The following is a 15688-nucleotide window of genomic DNA, read 5'->3' as shown; positions in this document are numbered from 1 at the left end:
TTCTAGGGACACAATGATCCCAGAATCTGTATGTGAATATATGCTAGATTAAAAATAAGAAACACAACTATTAAAAGTAGTAATGTGTACAGTACAGAAGTGGATGTGAAATATAAATAATAGATCTGATACAGAACAGTTGATATAATTGAAATTTACATTGCAAATCTGAAAGAAGGTTGGCTATTTTTTGTATGGGAATTAAAGTCAACAAGATTTTAACAGGTAAGTTTTACTGTGCATTGCTTTGGAAACAGTAGTTCTAATGGAATTGTACAGTGGAGGTACCGAATGTTTTGAAGGATAGATGGGTAAAATATTTGGGTGGGTGGAAGTTTGTTTTTTAAAGAATATTCATATATAGCAGATACTACAAAAGCACAGATGTCAACCCTTCTGCTTTCTTTCTGTACTAGCTTGGCGACGTGATGGTTGATATTGCAAGTAATATAATTCTTGCTGATGAACACATCTTGTGGATGGCACAAAGAGAAGCTAAAGCGTGCACTAGAATTGTACAGTGTTTGCAAAGGATTGCTACGTACCGGCTAGCAAATGGTGCTCAAGTTTACTCAACAGTAAGAATTGACACTTTTTAATTAATTAATTGAACTTTAGAGTTTCTTTTCTTTTAAAAACTTCACTTCTAAGTTACAATTGACATTATTTGGAATTTTGATGAGAAATTTCATATTCTATCCAATCACTATCAATTTGTAAAGACATTTCTCTGGTGACTATATATCATTTGAAGAGCAATAGCTGTATTTACAGGAGAACATTTTACTTTTTTATTTCTACAGTATTCACCCAATATTGCTGTAGAAGCCTATGTAATTAAGAGTTCTGGCTTCACCGGGATGACCTGCACTGTATTCCAAAAAGTGGCTGCAGCAGACCGTATAGGAATTCCTGACTATGGGCGAAGGGATTTGGATGGAGGCCTTGATAAACAGCTAGGCTTTAAGTGCAATGTTTCAAATACATTGTCAAGTCTGGCACTTAAGGTAGGTGAGTGAGAATGCCACATTACTGGGAAAGCGTTTCAGCATCAAGGGCTGTTTGATTTGAGTTGAGGAAAACATAGCTGTACTTATTAATCAAAATATTTACATCCAACCCAAAGCTATCTGTGCTGTACAATACAATAATGTTGAACAATTGAAACTTTTAAAACAGTAGACATGTTAAACTAAGTGACAGATTAAGGCTACTTAAACCCTTTATTATTATTATTATTATTATTATTATTATTATTATTATTGTATCCAGCCCCATCTCCCCAAAAGGACTCAGGGCGGCTTACAGGGCAACACGTGCAAAGTAAAATACATAAAATATACACAAAAAAATCAATAAAACACAGAGTAACAAAAATTACAACAAACAGAAATTAATATAGAACATAGTCATTAAAATGAAATTACAATAAAACACAACAATAGATTGTAGTTAAAAACAAACTATACAAAAAATAGAGGAGGTCTGTAGTTATTTAGTTATGTATGGTACAGAAATATATATGGTAATTTCCAGGGTATTTATTTCCCAAGTAAGCAGTATTATTAATGCATGACTTAATTTTTCACAAAAAGCGTGCAGGAATTGCGGAAACATGGTCTCTAACTGAAAACACAGTCTCTACAAATTACCAGCTGACCAAAACTCTTTTGTGCAAATTCAGAATAAGATGCTTGTAGTGGCAGTTTTTTACTTAACAATTCACTGTGCACCTCATTTCACTTTTAAGAAAGAAAGCATTTGTTTAAGGGATATCCTAGAATAATATCCTTCTGTCATATTTCAGGGGGTAAGTGTCACTCCCTCCCAAAGTTCACTGACATTCTTATTTCAATCAGATTCATTACAATATAATTTTCACTGTCTAGTAATAATTGCTTGCCAAACTTTTCATAGTTTGGTTAATTTTTATAGATTGAATTGGAATATGTGAAAGACATGGCTGTATATTCCCCTAACTTTGTAGACCCCCCCCCCCCTTTGTTGGAAACTAGGCAAGTGAGGTTTATATATCTGTGGAATGTCCAGTCTGCCTAGCTTCCAACAGATCTTACAAGGTCTGAGGATGCCTCCCATAGATGTGAGCGAAACGCCAGGAGAGAATGCTTCTGGAACATGGCCGTACAAGCTGGAAAACTCACATAATCCCAATTAATCTTGTTTGTTTGTTTTTGCTTATAGAACACAATTGTAGAAGCCTCCATACAGCTCCCACCTGCTCTTTTTCCAAAAAAGCACAAAAGAGAAATCAAGCCTGTAGATGACACTTCCTACAAACTTCAACTTATTGCATTCCGTAATGGAAAACTTTTCCCAACAACAGGGAATTCAACAACTTTAGCTTCTGAATCCAAACGCCTTAGTGTGGTCACACCAGTTATCCTCACCAAAATAGGTTTGTTTCTCCCCCCCCCCCCCTCAAATTATGCCTTAATTTAGTTCTGTTTTGTTATAATAGCATGTCTTCCCTCTTCAAAGTAGTTGCTTTAACCATGCATAAAAATAACATTCCTTTTCTTTGTTTCTTTATAAACAACAAGATGGCTTAACCGTAGCCCATCAGGACATTCCTATTAATGTGACGTTGCGTCGAATTGCAAACGGAGCACATGCTGTTGCAGTCCAATGGGACTTTGATTTACTGAATGGACAAGGAGGATGGAAATCAGATGGATGTCAGATTCTTTCTTCAGATGAAAATGTTACAACTATACAGTGCTACTCACTCAGTAATTATGCTGTCTTGATGGTATGTGAACTGATTCCCCCCGCCCCCCCCCCCCAAAAAAAAAGTTCTGTGTTGAATGGATTTTCAGTAAAACTGATACAATACATTTTAAAACCCGAAAAACATACAAATATTAAAATAGAATTAAATATTAATAGTAATAAAAATAAACCATTGAAACCTTTAAAATTGATTCCATTATGATTTCTAGATGTAATATCTATAACAAAACTTTATTTCTATCTCGCCACCATCTCCCTGAAGGGACTCGGGGTGGCTCACACAAGTACTCCAAAGTGCCGTACACATAAAATGCACAATACATAAGCATAAAACTATGACAACATAACTTTACACAGCAATTTCATGCAAAACATCACATAATAAAATTTCATTGCGACTAAAAATGGTTGTCTTCGGTATCAATCCAAAATGCCGGAGTGAAGCAAGTCACTACGTCCTCTGATCTAACCATTGAAATTTTAATCAAAGTCAAAGGCCAGTTTAAAAAACCATGTTTTCAGATTAGACTGAAACACTTGGAGAGTGGGGATTAACCCAGTCTCTCTAGGGAGGGCATTCCAGAGTGAGGAGGCCACAACCGAGAAGGCCCTCTCTCATCCCCACCAACCGTGCTTGTGATGGATGTGGGACCGACAGAAGGGCCTCCCCAGCAGATCTCAGAGCCCACGCCAGTTCAAAGAAGAAGATGTGGTCTCGAAGATAGATTGGACCTGAAGCGTATAGGGCTTTATAGGTAATAATCTGCATTTTGAATTTGGCCCAGAAGCTTGTTGAAAGTCAGTGGAGCTGCTTCAATAGGACCATAATATGCTCACTATAACTACCCCCAATTAGTAATCTGGCTGCCAGTCTTTGCACTAACTGCAGCTTCGGAGCCATCTTCAAAGACTGCCCCACATAAGAGTGCATTGCAGTAGTCCATTCTAGATTTAACTTGAGCATGGACACCATGGCCAAGTCAGGTTTTTCAAGGTACAGTCGCAGCTGGCGCACAAGTTTTAACTGTACAAAGGCCCTCTCAGCCACCGCGGATACCTGAGCTTCAACAATGAATCCAGGAGGACCCCCAGACTGTGGACCTGTGTCCTCAGGGGCAGTGTAACCCTGTCAAGCACAAGTTGCCACCCTATACCCCAATCTACTGGTGCTTTTGCAAATTTAAAGAGTTACTGTACTGCTAAAGACACTGTTAAGTTGCATATATGCACGGTCAAACGTCCAACAACTGTGGTAATTTTTAGCAGCTTATCTCAGCTCAAACTTTGGAAGTTTGATGGGAGCCCCTTCCCCACCTTTTTCCTTGAGGTTGCCAACAGCTTATATTTAATTATGACATGTATATTTGAACTGCTGGCTGATAATCTATGAGGACTGAATCATACAACTTCCTTCACTGTTAATATATTTCACATGAATCATGATAATACAGGAGATAAGAATTTTAAATCATCCTCACAATAAAAAAGCAATGTTACAGTAACATTCTGTTTTTTAAAAAATATATACATAGTTCAATTAGCGCTTAAAATTCAAGTTTTCATTACAGAGCTATCATGGAATGTTCTGTTGTTATGTCTTTGGATATTCAATACCCATGAAATTCAAAGTGTATACTTAATCTTTCTATTAAGATATTCAGTATATGATGCCGTGGTCTGTGAAGCCCTTATATAGAAAGAGATAAAATAAAAGTTTTTTGAACAGTTGATGTTGGTAGGTATTTTTAAAAAGTTAATCAGTTTAATCCCAGAACTGAACACTCTTATTCTTTGATTCTTACAATTACTTCTAATCCTTCGGTAGAAAGGAAGAGCCTATTTGCTTAAAAAATTATCTGCAGTTTGGCATATAGTTAAAGAAGGAGTCCATTTCAAGTAAAGTATAACTGTGCCACCTGGAGGAACAAAAATAAACATTTCCCTGTCTTCTCTAACAGGGCTTTATTCAGATGAATGGATTTAAGCAAGCATTCTAATTCTGAGAGAGATTCACAGCCCTCCAGACTAGCATTTTAAATCTGGCCACTGCAATTTTGTCCATGGGGTCTTAGTAATTCCTCTCTTTCTGCATTATGACCCACTCTTCAGTAACTATGATTCGTTCTCTTCCTTGGATCCTGACCAAGAAAACAAGCACTGCAAAAGCAATAGTTATACTTTATGGAATGTAGAATGTTTATCTAAAACTTTGTCTACACCCCTGAACAACTTTGGAGGGTTATAATGAAATTTCTTAATTTTTAATTATTCTTAAAGTCAAGGTATTCTTAAACTCAAGAGAAAATACAGATTGGACTGATGTTGTGTATTATGCTATCTTGTCTGTCAGGACTTATCTGGACACATCCAGTCACTTGACAGTCTACACCCAGTTATCTATGTGTCTGCTGTGGTTCTGCTGATATGCCTTTTGGTGATAAAAGTTAGCTATATCTATCATCACAGGTAAGTTAAGTCTGGAAATACAATGGAATCAAGTAATGTTTAGTCAGATTGCCGTGAATGGGCAGCAGCAATTCTTTAAAATATATATAGCATGTCATAAGCTTGAACAGAGCCGCCCCACCACCTACAGTAATTGTGTTAGATTAATAATCATCATCATCATCATTATTTATATTCCACCCTATATCCCCAAGGGGACTCAGGGCAAATTACAACACACTAAAAAACACATAGAGGCAAACATTCATTGCTTTACCACAAAAGCAGACAAGGATACAATTAACAACCCATCCAATCCCAACCCAATCACTAAAAGATTATGCAGAATCACATTAATAGGTTGACATAATCATGTCACTTCAAAACAATTCAGTGGTTATTTTTTGGTATTCCATTAGCTAACATCCACTGCAGTAGAAACTGGTCACGTTTTTGATATATGTCAAAGCTTGTAAAGCACAGCTTTAATAATGCTAAGAAATTCACTCATTCTAGACTAGAGGGATGCCTGTTTTTTGAAACCACACCTAAATGAGCAGTTCTGATTTAGAAGTCATTGGTCCACATCCCATTTTCCAACATAATTGTGACATAGTCTGTTGATTCAATGCCCTGCATTGGAGTCAGATTTAGGCTCATGCAATTGAATTGATAAATGTGAACTTCTCACCCCTCCTCTCTAAAACAGCCTCTCCACCCCCCTGAAAATTGGATTGACACAAATGATTAGGAAATGTTGCTGTCCCAAGGTGAGCTGTGATACAGTAGAGAGGGAATTCCCCAAGGTTGACTTAGAGGCAGCTTCTGTAAGTTCTACAACATCTATAGAAGGCAGATCCTGGATTCAGTTGGAAATTTTACTTCCTTGCATATTGGCAAGAAATGGAGAATCATAGAAAAGAGAACGTATTTCAGAAGCAGCAAAATGAACACTCAGCAATTACATTAGGTTAGAAAATTTTAGATAAAAACACAAATTCATTCTACAAGTACTTTATAAATCACAGTGATTAAAAATCACAACTTAATTCAGTGTGGAATTGCTCATATACAAACATTAGGTATGTTTGACCATAATTTCAGTTGTCCATGGTGTCATATTCTCTTTCTTACATATACATATGGAAAGAAATCTTACCACATCTCTCACTCAAACCTCCCAGACAAAGTAAAACCAAAGGGAAAGAGTAATTCTCACAACCTCTGAGGATGCCTACCATAGATGTGGATGAAACGTCAGGAGAAAATGGTACTGGAAGATGGCCATGCAGCCCAGAAAACCCACAGCAACTCAAAATAAATGTTATTTGTAAGCAAAATTGAAATTGATTGTTACAAATAACAGAAAATGAATTGTTAGATTTCGAGAACAGACTTCAAATAGTCACTCAGTAAAATAAATTCTCCAGTTACAGTAAGGAATCATACCCATATCAAAGATTACAACCAATGAACATATGATGGTGATGGTGATGGTGATGGTGATGGTGATGGTGATGGTGATGATTATTATTATTTTAAATGTTTATTCTACCTACCCTAGACTCACAGGAATCTAGTCATGACTAGCAAGTTTGCCCAACAAGTCCCATTCACAAGGACTTGTTCATAGATCACTGAAAGTGTTTTTGGTGCTTGTTCTGTATTAGTATTTTTATATTTATTTACTTAAATCTCCATCAAGCTGCTTGTCTTGAATGTTTTAGCTATAAAGTACTTAGATATATTTATAACACGTTCGTAAAATTAATGTATTTGGTATTGCTTATTCGACCTTGATTATTGAATTTCTTCTAATATCTGGGCAACTATTACTATGGTATATTAGCATAGCAGGTTCCTGGGAAGCTGTCCTGCAGAACTGAAACTGAATAGTTTACAAAGTACTTTTTTAATGCACAGCATTATATTATTAGCATAGTATAGTATATATTAGCATAGCGGATTCCCAATAATTTAATCTGGTGTATTTGAAACTATCTGGGAAAACTGTTGGTTTTTTGTGTTGGATGGGTAGAAAAGAAGGAATGGTGAACAAATGTTCTGCTACTTGGTTGTTCAATTTGAGAGCTAACAAATTGAAATTGAATCCAGACAAGACAGAGGTCCTACTGGTCAGTCGTAAGGCCGAACAGGGTATAGGGTTACAGCCTGTGCTGGACGGGGTTACACTCCCCCTGAAGACTCAGGTTCGCAGCTTGGGAGTGATCCTGGACTCATCACTGAGCCTGGAACCCCAGGTCTCAGCGGTGGCCGGGAGAGCTTTTGCGCAATTAAAACTTGTGCACCAGTTGTGCCCGTACCTCGGGAAGTCTGATCTGGCCACGGTGGTCCACGCTCTTGTCACATCCCGAATAGACTACTGCAACGCGCTCTACGTGGGGTTGCCCTTGAAGACTGTTCGGAAACTTCAACTAGTCCAACGAGCGGCAGCCAGATTGCTCACCGGAGCGGCATACAGGGAGCATACCACCCCCCTGCTGTGCCAGCTCCACTGGCTGCCGATTCAGTTCCGAGCACAATTCAAGATGCTGGTTTTGACCTACAAAACCCTGTACGGTTCCGGTCCAGCGTATCTGTCCGAACGTATCTCCCTCTACGTCCCACCCCGGACCTTGAGATCTTCTGGGGGGGCCCTGCTCTCGACCCCACCACTCTCACAAGTGAGGCTGGTGGGGACGAGGAGCAGGGCTTTCTCAGTGGTGGCTCCTCACCTGTGGAACTCACTCCCCGGGGAAATCAGGGCAGCATCATCCCTCCTCGCCTTTAGGAGGAGGGTGAAGACATGGTTGTGGGACCAGGCCTTTGGGCACTCCAGCAATTAAAGCAGACATTCAGGCGAGTAAGACCAGCAGGACTGATAAAGTGGAACAGGAAACTAGAACTATGAATGAGCAAACGCTGACCATGTAAAAGGAGAAATTGGGTTTGTATGGGGTTTTTACTGATGTTATTGGTTTTATGGGAATAATGTATGAATTTATGTATGAATTGTTGTTAATTGATTTGATGTAATTTTGTGTACACTTGTTTTATGATGCAGGCATCAAATTGTGCCTTGCTGCTGTAAGCCGACCTGAGTCCCCTTCGGGGTGAGAAGGGCGGGGTAGAAGAACCCCAAATAAATAAATAAATAAATTTATATTCCTGCTGCTAATGTTCTGCTGCAACATGAAGATGTTGGGAAGTGTTAGTGATGTTTTCCTGTTTACATGGATTGATGGGTTTAGATGAATTAAACCCTACAGTACATCTAAGATTCCTTGACCGCTAAGAGAGACACTGGCAAGAGAGTAAAATTGGGATAAAAATGTTCCTCTAAAGATAAAAAAGGTGCAAACCTAATAATATAGCCCATACTGCTGTTTTCAGTTACATTTAGTCATCTCAGATTTCCACCTGGGAGAATCTATTTTATGTTTTCACATGAGATTGTACAATATTTTTAGCATTGATATTTCAAACGTTACTACATGGATTTTAGGTTTACGGCATATTTCAGGTTAACAATGTTTTGTCTTAATGATATTCAAGTCTGTGTATGAAATACTGTTGTTTTTGTTGTTTAACAGTGTCATCAAAATCAGTCTGAAAAGTTGGCACATGTTAGTTAATCTGAGCTTTCATATTTTCCTGACATGCGTGATGTTTATTGGAGGCATAACCCAGAGCAAGAATGCTAGCATCTGCCAAGCAGTAAGTGAAATGTGTGTTGGGAGAACTGAAGGGAACTAAATTGTAATAAGTGAATTTAGGGATAACAGACATTCTTTTGTTGAAACATACAAGGCATTTTCTGTGCATCTTTTAGATTTTTTTTTCAGTTACATACTGTATGATCTTCTAGGACAATGCTTAATCATGATATATTTTCTGGAACTTTGTGTTGAGATCCTATTTTATTGTTTAAAGAAGCTCAATTGATTTCTTCCTTTAGATGATTTTTTCAACATAGATTTTTCTGCCAAATAATTCCTTAACCCTACAGAGGATGTGAGAACATGTTCATGGATGCACACCCAGATTACAGACACATAATAGGTCCTCATGCTTTTATGTTTATACAAAAAGATTAAATAAGTAGTCCTATATTTCTTGAAATGATTGAGAAACCTCAAAGCTCTTTGAGGCAAAGTTTCCGTCAACTAATGTATAGCAGATTGGAGAAAAATATATCAAGCAGGGCCCTTCTGATGTTCTTAGAATGCATCTTCTATCAACCCTTACAATTGGCTATATTGACAACAGCTCCTGGCGTCCTATAATACATCGAGGGCTACAGATTGCCCACTTTCTGCCTCCGAAAGAGAAGAGGAAGGGGAGGAAAGGGCAGGGAGCTGAAGGATAGAACCCCCTCCCTCCTGGTCTACGGACCTCGCTCCGACCCACTACGTGGCCCCCACGTTAGAAATTTTGAACATTCCTTATATAGACACTCTCTTTCTATTGATACAGGCCAAAATCCCATTGGCTTTTTTAGCTGCTGCATCACATTTTTATGTTTAACTTGTTGTCCACGAGGACTCTAAGATCTTTTTCACACCCACTGCTGTTGAGCCAGGTGTCCCCCATTCTGTATCTTTGCATTTTGTTTTTTCTGGCTAAGTGGAGTAACAGGGGAGAGTATCTTTGGAGTTTCGGAAGTAGAAATGGTGCATATACCCTCCCAAGGACAGTGTGATTACTATTTATTTGTCGTGTCAGGGCAACCAGTCAATTGTCTTACATTTCTAACAGAACAAAACAAACAGACAGACAAAATACAAAATTCGCAAGTTTGGTAGTTGATTAAATGTCCTTTGACCAGTATCTGGCCACTTGGAATGCTTCTGGTGTTGCTGCAAGAAGGTCCTCCATTGTGCATGTGGCAGGGCTCAGGGTGCATTGCAGAAGGTGGTCAGTGGTTTGCTCTTCTCCACACTTGCATGTTGTGGATTCGACTTTTTGGCCCTATTTCTTGAGGTTGGCTCTGCATCTTGTGGTGCCAGAGCGCAGTCTGTTCAGCGCTTTCCAAGTCGCACGAGAGAAGCCTCCTCGCAGGATAGCAAGATATCCGGGCGTCCCCTGGGCAACGTCTTGGTAGACAGCTGATCCTCTCACTCCATAAGCGCCCAGAAGTGTGATTACTACTGTTCATGTATTATTTACATTGCTACATCACAAGGGTTCTGTTTGCCAGCCTTTTCAAAATTAAAGTAATTTAGCTAACTGATGTTTGAAGAGTTTTCTTAGAGGTACCAGATCCCTTCTGATATTGGAGTTAAGCATAGTCAGCCCTGGTACTTTGCTGAAAGCCCACAAATTACAGTAATACTACATGCTATATGATATATTTCAGAAGAAAAAAAGTAACAAAATCACCTAAAAACCCTATGAAATTCATGTAGTTACCTTAAGTTAACAAGCATTTTGAAGGCAGTTCATGTACACACACACAAACACAGAGTTGTTGAATAGCTTTTTATTCATATTATACTTTATGAATTTTATTATATTTATTTTTCTAAATTCTGCATACTTCATTGGGGGAAGCTTTGTGAATGCATAAACAGCCAAGAATTCATAAATAAATAGTTTCGAAATATAGAGAATCAGTATATTACTATTTTAAAGGATGCAGCTGTGTCTCTAACCAACAAGACATGTAGATATTTTGTACTTTGATCTCTGCAACATAGAACAAATTGCTGTATGAAAATGCCCTTTTATTACTGCAGAGAGATAAAGAGAATGCAGTTTGAAGCAAACTTGAATTGATTCATTAATAGTAAAATGAATAGAGGCCTCTCACAGATTGCAGTATTTCAACGAAATTACAGATTTCCATGAGCTTCAGTAAGATAAATCCTGTTTTAGTTATTTATTTATTTAATCTTATACATTTTAAGAGAATCTATATTCTTTATATTTTGTGTGTGTCATTCTCTTCCTTATCCCAGATTACTAGTTTAGTGACTCATCTTTTCAAGCTGCCTAGTTGTTTGAGAATTAATAAGAAACCTTTAGAGTTTAGCAGACACATTACTTTAGGAGAGTAGTTATTTTGAATGGACAAAAAGCACTTCTACAATTGATGCAGTCTTTCAGATGAGTCCACACTTTTTTTACTGCATATGTTAAGTATTCAGTATGCTAAGTAGACATTTTATTTCATGGGAATGTTTTAATAAGTTATCTGTTTTGCAGGTTGGGATAATCCTGCACTATTCTACTCTTGCCTCATTACTGTGGATGGGAGTCACATCTAGGAACATTTATAAACAAGTCACTAAGAAGTCAAAAAGATGTCAAGATCCTGATGAACCGCCACCACCTCCTAGACCAATGCTTAGGTGAGAAATATTTTTCTGCTTTATTTAGCATGTCAGTAATGGAATTTCTGCTGAGCTAAATAGCACAGTCGGTAAAAGGCTGAGACTAGCATGCTTAGACCACATCCAGAGTTTGAGTAGAAGATGGATTTTTTGTATTTCAATCTTCATTTTTCAGTAGTGTCAACAGCAGCATGAGAAACTATTCTGTCCCATTTCTTTATTTTTATGGTTCAAAAGCTAAAGCAATTTTGGAGATATCATAACGACCTTCAGTAAAAAATGTTTATGGTGGTGTACAATAAATAATAAAAGGGTGACTATATAAAAATGCAGGAATAAATAGCAGAAACAATTAAAATGGTGTATAAAATTACTTAGTCCAGTGACCATATGGCATTTACAGAAAATAGTTATGTAAAGCATGAAGAACTACACCATATTATCAAGTCATGGCATGTTAATTGTAGCCGGGACAAATTTATACATTTAACAATTTGCTAACATCTTTTATATACAAAAGATTGTAAAACATTATATTAAAAATCACAACTATGCATAATTTAGAGCTAACAAACATGTTGAAATTAGCAATACTTTCCTTTAAAAACCTCCCTGTAGTTTTTTCTTGTACATCCAAGCTGTCTGTATACCTTATTGGTGCTACATATATAATTTGTACAAACACTTATATCTTGACAGCCTTAAATTCTCTTTTAGTATAATGAAAAAGGACAATATAGTTACAGGTTATAAGTATTCCTCTGTAATTAAATGTAGATTAAATGTGAGGCATAAATGTATGTGTGTGTATGTTCAAAGCGTTGTCCATTGAATTGCTATTTGTATTCCAGTCTACTCTTTGAGAATACCACTACCATATTTTTCTTGTAGTTTATATCTTATGCATCGGTTAGAGTTCCTTCTTATACATTATATTGAATGCATTGATTCTGCAGTATTATACCAATTTTTTCTCTTATAAATGCACTGATCCTAGAAGTGAGACAATAAAGTCGTATCATTGGCAAATAGTCCCTGAGTCCCCCCTCCGGGGTTGAGAAGGGCGGGGTAGAAATGTGTGAAATAATAAATAAATAGCTAAATTAATATTGTTGACCTATCAGGGACAATGGGATTCAACTGTATTTTTAAAAAAATCAGATATAAGTTGAGCAAGATATAAGTTGAGCAATAAAAGGATGAAAGATATAAGTTGAGCAATAAAAGGATGAAAACATTGCTGTGTCAAATCTCTCTTGTTGGTAAAATAGCCTGGTCCGATGGTTTGCAAAAAGCAACATACTGGTGATGATAAACATTGGTCAAGGTCTTCCATTAAATAGAGTTTGGCAATATTCTGCAGTGTTTTTGTAAATTCTTAATTTGTCCCAAAGTTTGGGGCATGATAGATCAGCATCTGATGCTGTTCTTAAATCAGTGAAAGCTACAATCAGCTTTGTCACCAAACTGTGAACATTTCTCAGCAAGTGGTAATAAAGTTAAGCGGTGATTTATCACTGAGCCTTGCTTTTTGAATCCCATTTCTTTTTCATAAAAGTTCTATTTAATTGTGTTAACCTGCATTTGTCCACAAGGTGGCAGAAACCGACAAGTCTTCTTCAAAACTGAACGGAATTTGATAACACCGTTATATTCACTGTATTTGATAAATATTTGTTTCATAAACTTATGAAATCACACATGGCAACATCAGTTTGGCATTTTCCTCAGCATTAACCTGATTGTTAGGAGAAGAGGGAATAGTAGCACATCTCGATGCATGGGCACAAGTTCAGAAAATTGGGCATTGTGATGAGGACTTTTGCTTGAAACCCTGGAGATTTATTGTTGTTGAGTGGCAAATGAGATAGCTTCCTATATTCCCTGCAAACAGAATGCTATCATATTTGTACAGTGTCCATTTCAACAGAATGTGCTGCTTTGTCCTACTTAATAGTCAAACTAGCAAACAGAGCTGGCTCATATGTTTCCTATTACTACAGTTTCAGAGTCCATCTTGTGAATGTTGGTTTAAAAAGTTGGTAAAGTATACCTCATTATTTTCTGTGTTGTTTTTTTAGGTTCTACCTAATTGGTGGAGGGATTCCCATCATAGTTTGTGGGATAACAGCTGCTGCAAATATAAGGAATTATGGGAGCAGACCTCACTCAGCCTAGTAAGTATTGTCTCACTGATGTGCAGTTGGGGAAATACAGGGACTGATACTTTGGTGACCCTATTATAAAGCTAAAATACATTGATGTTAAATGTTAAGTGCTAATGTTAAAATGGATGCATTTCTCAAGATGTGCTTTTTTCTATTGCAGTTGTTGGATGACCTGGGAACCAAGTTTGGGGGCATTCTATGGACCTGCTGGCTTCATTATTTTCATAAACTGCATGTATTTTCTCAGTATATTTATACAACTGAAGAGGCACCCTGAGCGTAAGTTTGAGCTCAAAGAGCCAACTGAGGAGCAACAGCGTTTAGCATCCAATGAACATGGCACTCTGAACCATCAGGATTCAATGTCTGTATCCCTCGTTTCCACCTCAGCTTTGGAGAATGAGCACAGTTTCCATGCTCAGCTTCTGGGCGTGAGCCTCACTTTATTTCTGTATGTGACACTGTGGATTTTGGGAGCCTTTTCTGTTTCTTTCTCTTACCCATTGGATTTGGTATTTAGCTGCTTTTTTGCAGCCATATGCTTAAGCCTCAGTGGTTTTCTATTAACACATCATTGCATTAATAGAGAAGACGTCAAGCATGCTTGGATGACAGCTTGCTGCCCTGGAAGGAGCACATACTCGGTACAAGTTAATATTCAGCCTTCGTCCAGTGCAAGTGGGGCAAATGGAGAATCTGCCAAGTGCACCAATAGCAGTGCAGAGTCATCTTGCACTAACAAGAGTGTATCTAGCTTAAAAAATTCTTCTCAGGCTTGCAAACTGACCAACATACAGGCTGCGGCAGCTCAGTGTCCACCAGCCTCCTTGGCACCAAACACTGGTGCCACCCTTGATAATAGCCTGACTGAACACTCAGTAGACAATGAGATCAAAATGCATGTGGCCCCTTTAGAGGTGCCTTTACGGACAAATGGGCACCCTGGTCGCCACCATAAAAACAGGAGTAAAGGACACCGTGCCAGCAGACTGGCAGTCTTGCGGGAGTATGCCTATGACGTCCCCACCAGCGTAGAAGGAAGCATCCAAAATGGTTTACCTAAAAGCCGTCAGAGTGTCAGCGAAGGCCATTCAAGGAGCCGAAGAGCTTATCTGGCCTATAGGGAACGGCAGTACACGCAGTCCCAACAAGACAGCAGTGATGCTTGCAGCAATCTTCAAAAAGGACACTGGAATACCGAAAAGCCAGTGCCCACAAACCTCAAAAAGGATGTGCTGAGGAAACCAATTGTGGAGGACCTGGAAGGGCAGCAGAAGTCCTATGGCTTAAATTTAGCTGTCCAGAACGGACCATTGAAAAACAGCACCCAGGAGGGGACGTTACTGAGTGCCGACAGCACAGGCAATATCCGGACTGGGTTATGGAAACATGAAACTACTGTGTAGTATTAGTGGGCCTCCTTGAAAGCAATGAAAAGGAACATTCCTTTAATGCTATGAACATTTCCCCAGTTTACGTATGTGGGTACTTTGAACTGGCTTGGGAGTGTATTAGACAAGGGAAATGTAACATGTGAACATATTTTATACTTTTTTAAAGTATATTTGTGCCATTTTTACAAAGACTTGTTCTCTTTTGTGAATCTGCCAATATCAGTTTTCCAATTTTAAATGGAAAATTGGACACTTATTTTTTTTACATGTAATATTTCCTTTCTTGCGGTACGTCCAACACATTTCACTTTCATATTTAAATATGTAAAATAAATAATTTTCTCTACATTATGTATGATTTTGGTTCGGATAGTGAAAAAATTGCAGTTAATGTTGTGTTTACATCTTTGTGCATGTTTTGCTGCTGAAGAAGTCCTACAGCACTTACTTTGGAATGTCAGAAATACCCCATTGACATTAATGGAACATCTGAGTATAGCATTGCACAGCTAGAAGAGACAATTTTTCAGGGCCGGAAAAGGCAAAGAACAGACTGTCCAAACTTCAAATCTGTTGCAGATTCAATTCTGATCTG

General features: G+C 38.0%; 1 protein-coding gene across 1 annotated transcript in view; it reads left to right on the top strand.

The window, feature by feature from the left end:
• Positions 1–15439, top strand: part of ADGRA3 (adhesion G protein-coupled receptor A3) — a 61122-nt gene extending 45683 nt beyond the window's left edge. Inside the window, exons 11-19 of the mRNA XM_060777882.2 lie at positions 417–578; positions 804–1007; positions 2203–2416; positions 2562–2770; positions 5102–5217; positions 8790–8913; positions 11404–11549; positions 13613–13708; positions 13860–15439. Of these exons, the coding sequence (XP_060633865.2) occupies positions 417–578; positions 804–1007; positions 2203–2416; positions 2562–2770; positions 5102–5217; positions 8790–8913; positions 11404–11549; positions 13613–13708; positions 13860–15105 (2517 nt within the window). The 3' untranslated portion in view covers positions 15106–15439. The remainder of the gene's footprint in view (positions 1–416; positions 579–803; positions 1008–2202; positions 2417–2561; positions 2771–5101; positions 5218–8789; positions 8914–11403; positions 11550–13612; positions 13709–13859) is intronic.
• Positions 15440–15688: the final 249 nt, after the last annotated feature.

The sequence above is a fragment of the Anolis sagrei genome, chromosome 5 (genome assembly GCF_037176765.1).
Source record: "Anolis sagrei isolate rAnoSag1 chromosome 5, rAnoSag1.mat, whole genome shotgun sequence".
Taxonomy (NCBI): Eukaryota; Metazoa; Chordata; class Lepidosauria; order Squamata; family Dactyloidae; genus Anolis; species Anolis sagrei.
The sequence above is the reverse complement of the archived record's forward strand: the minus strand, read 5'-3'. Positions and strand labels throughout refer to the sequence as shown.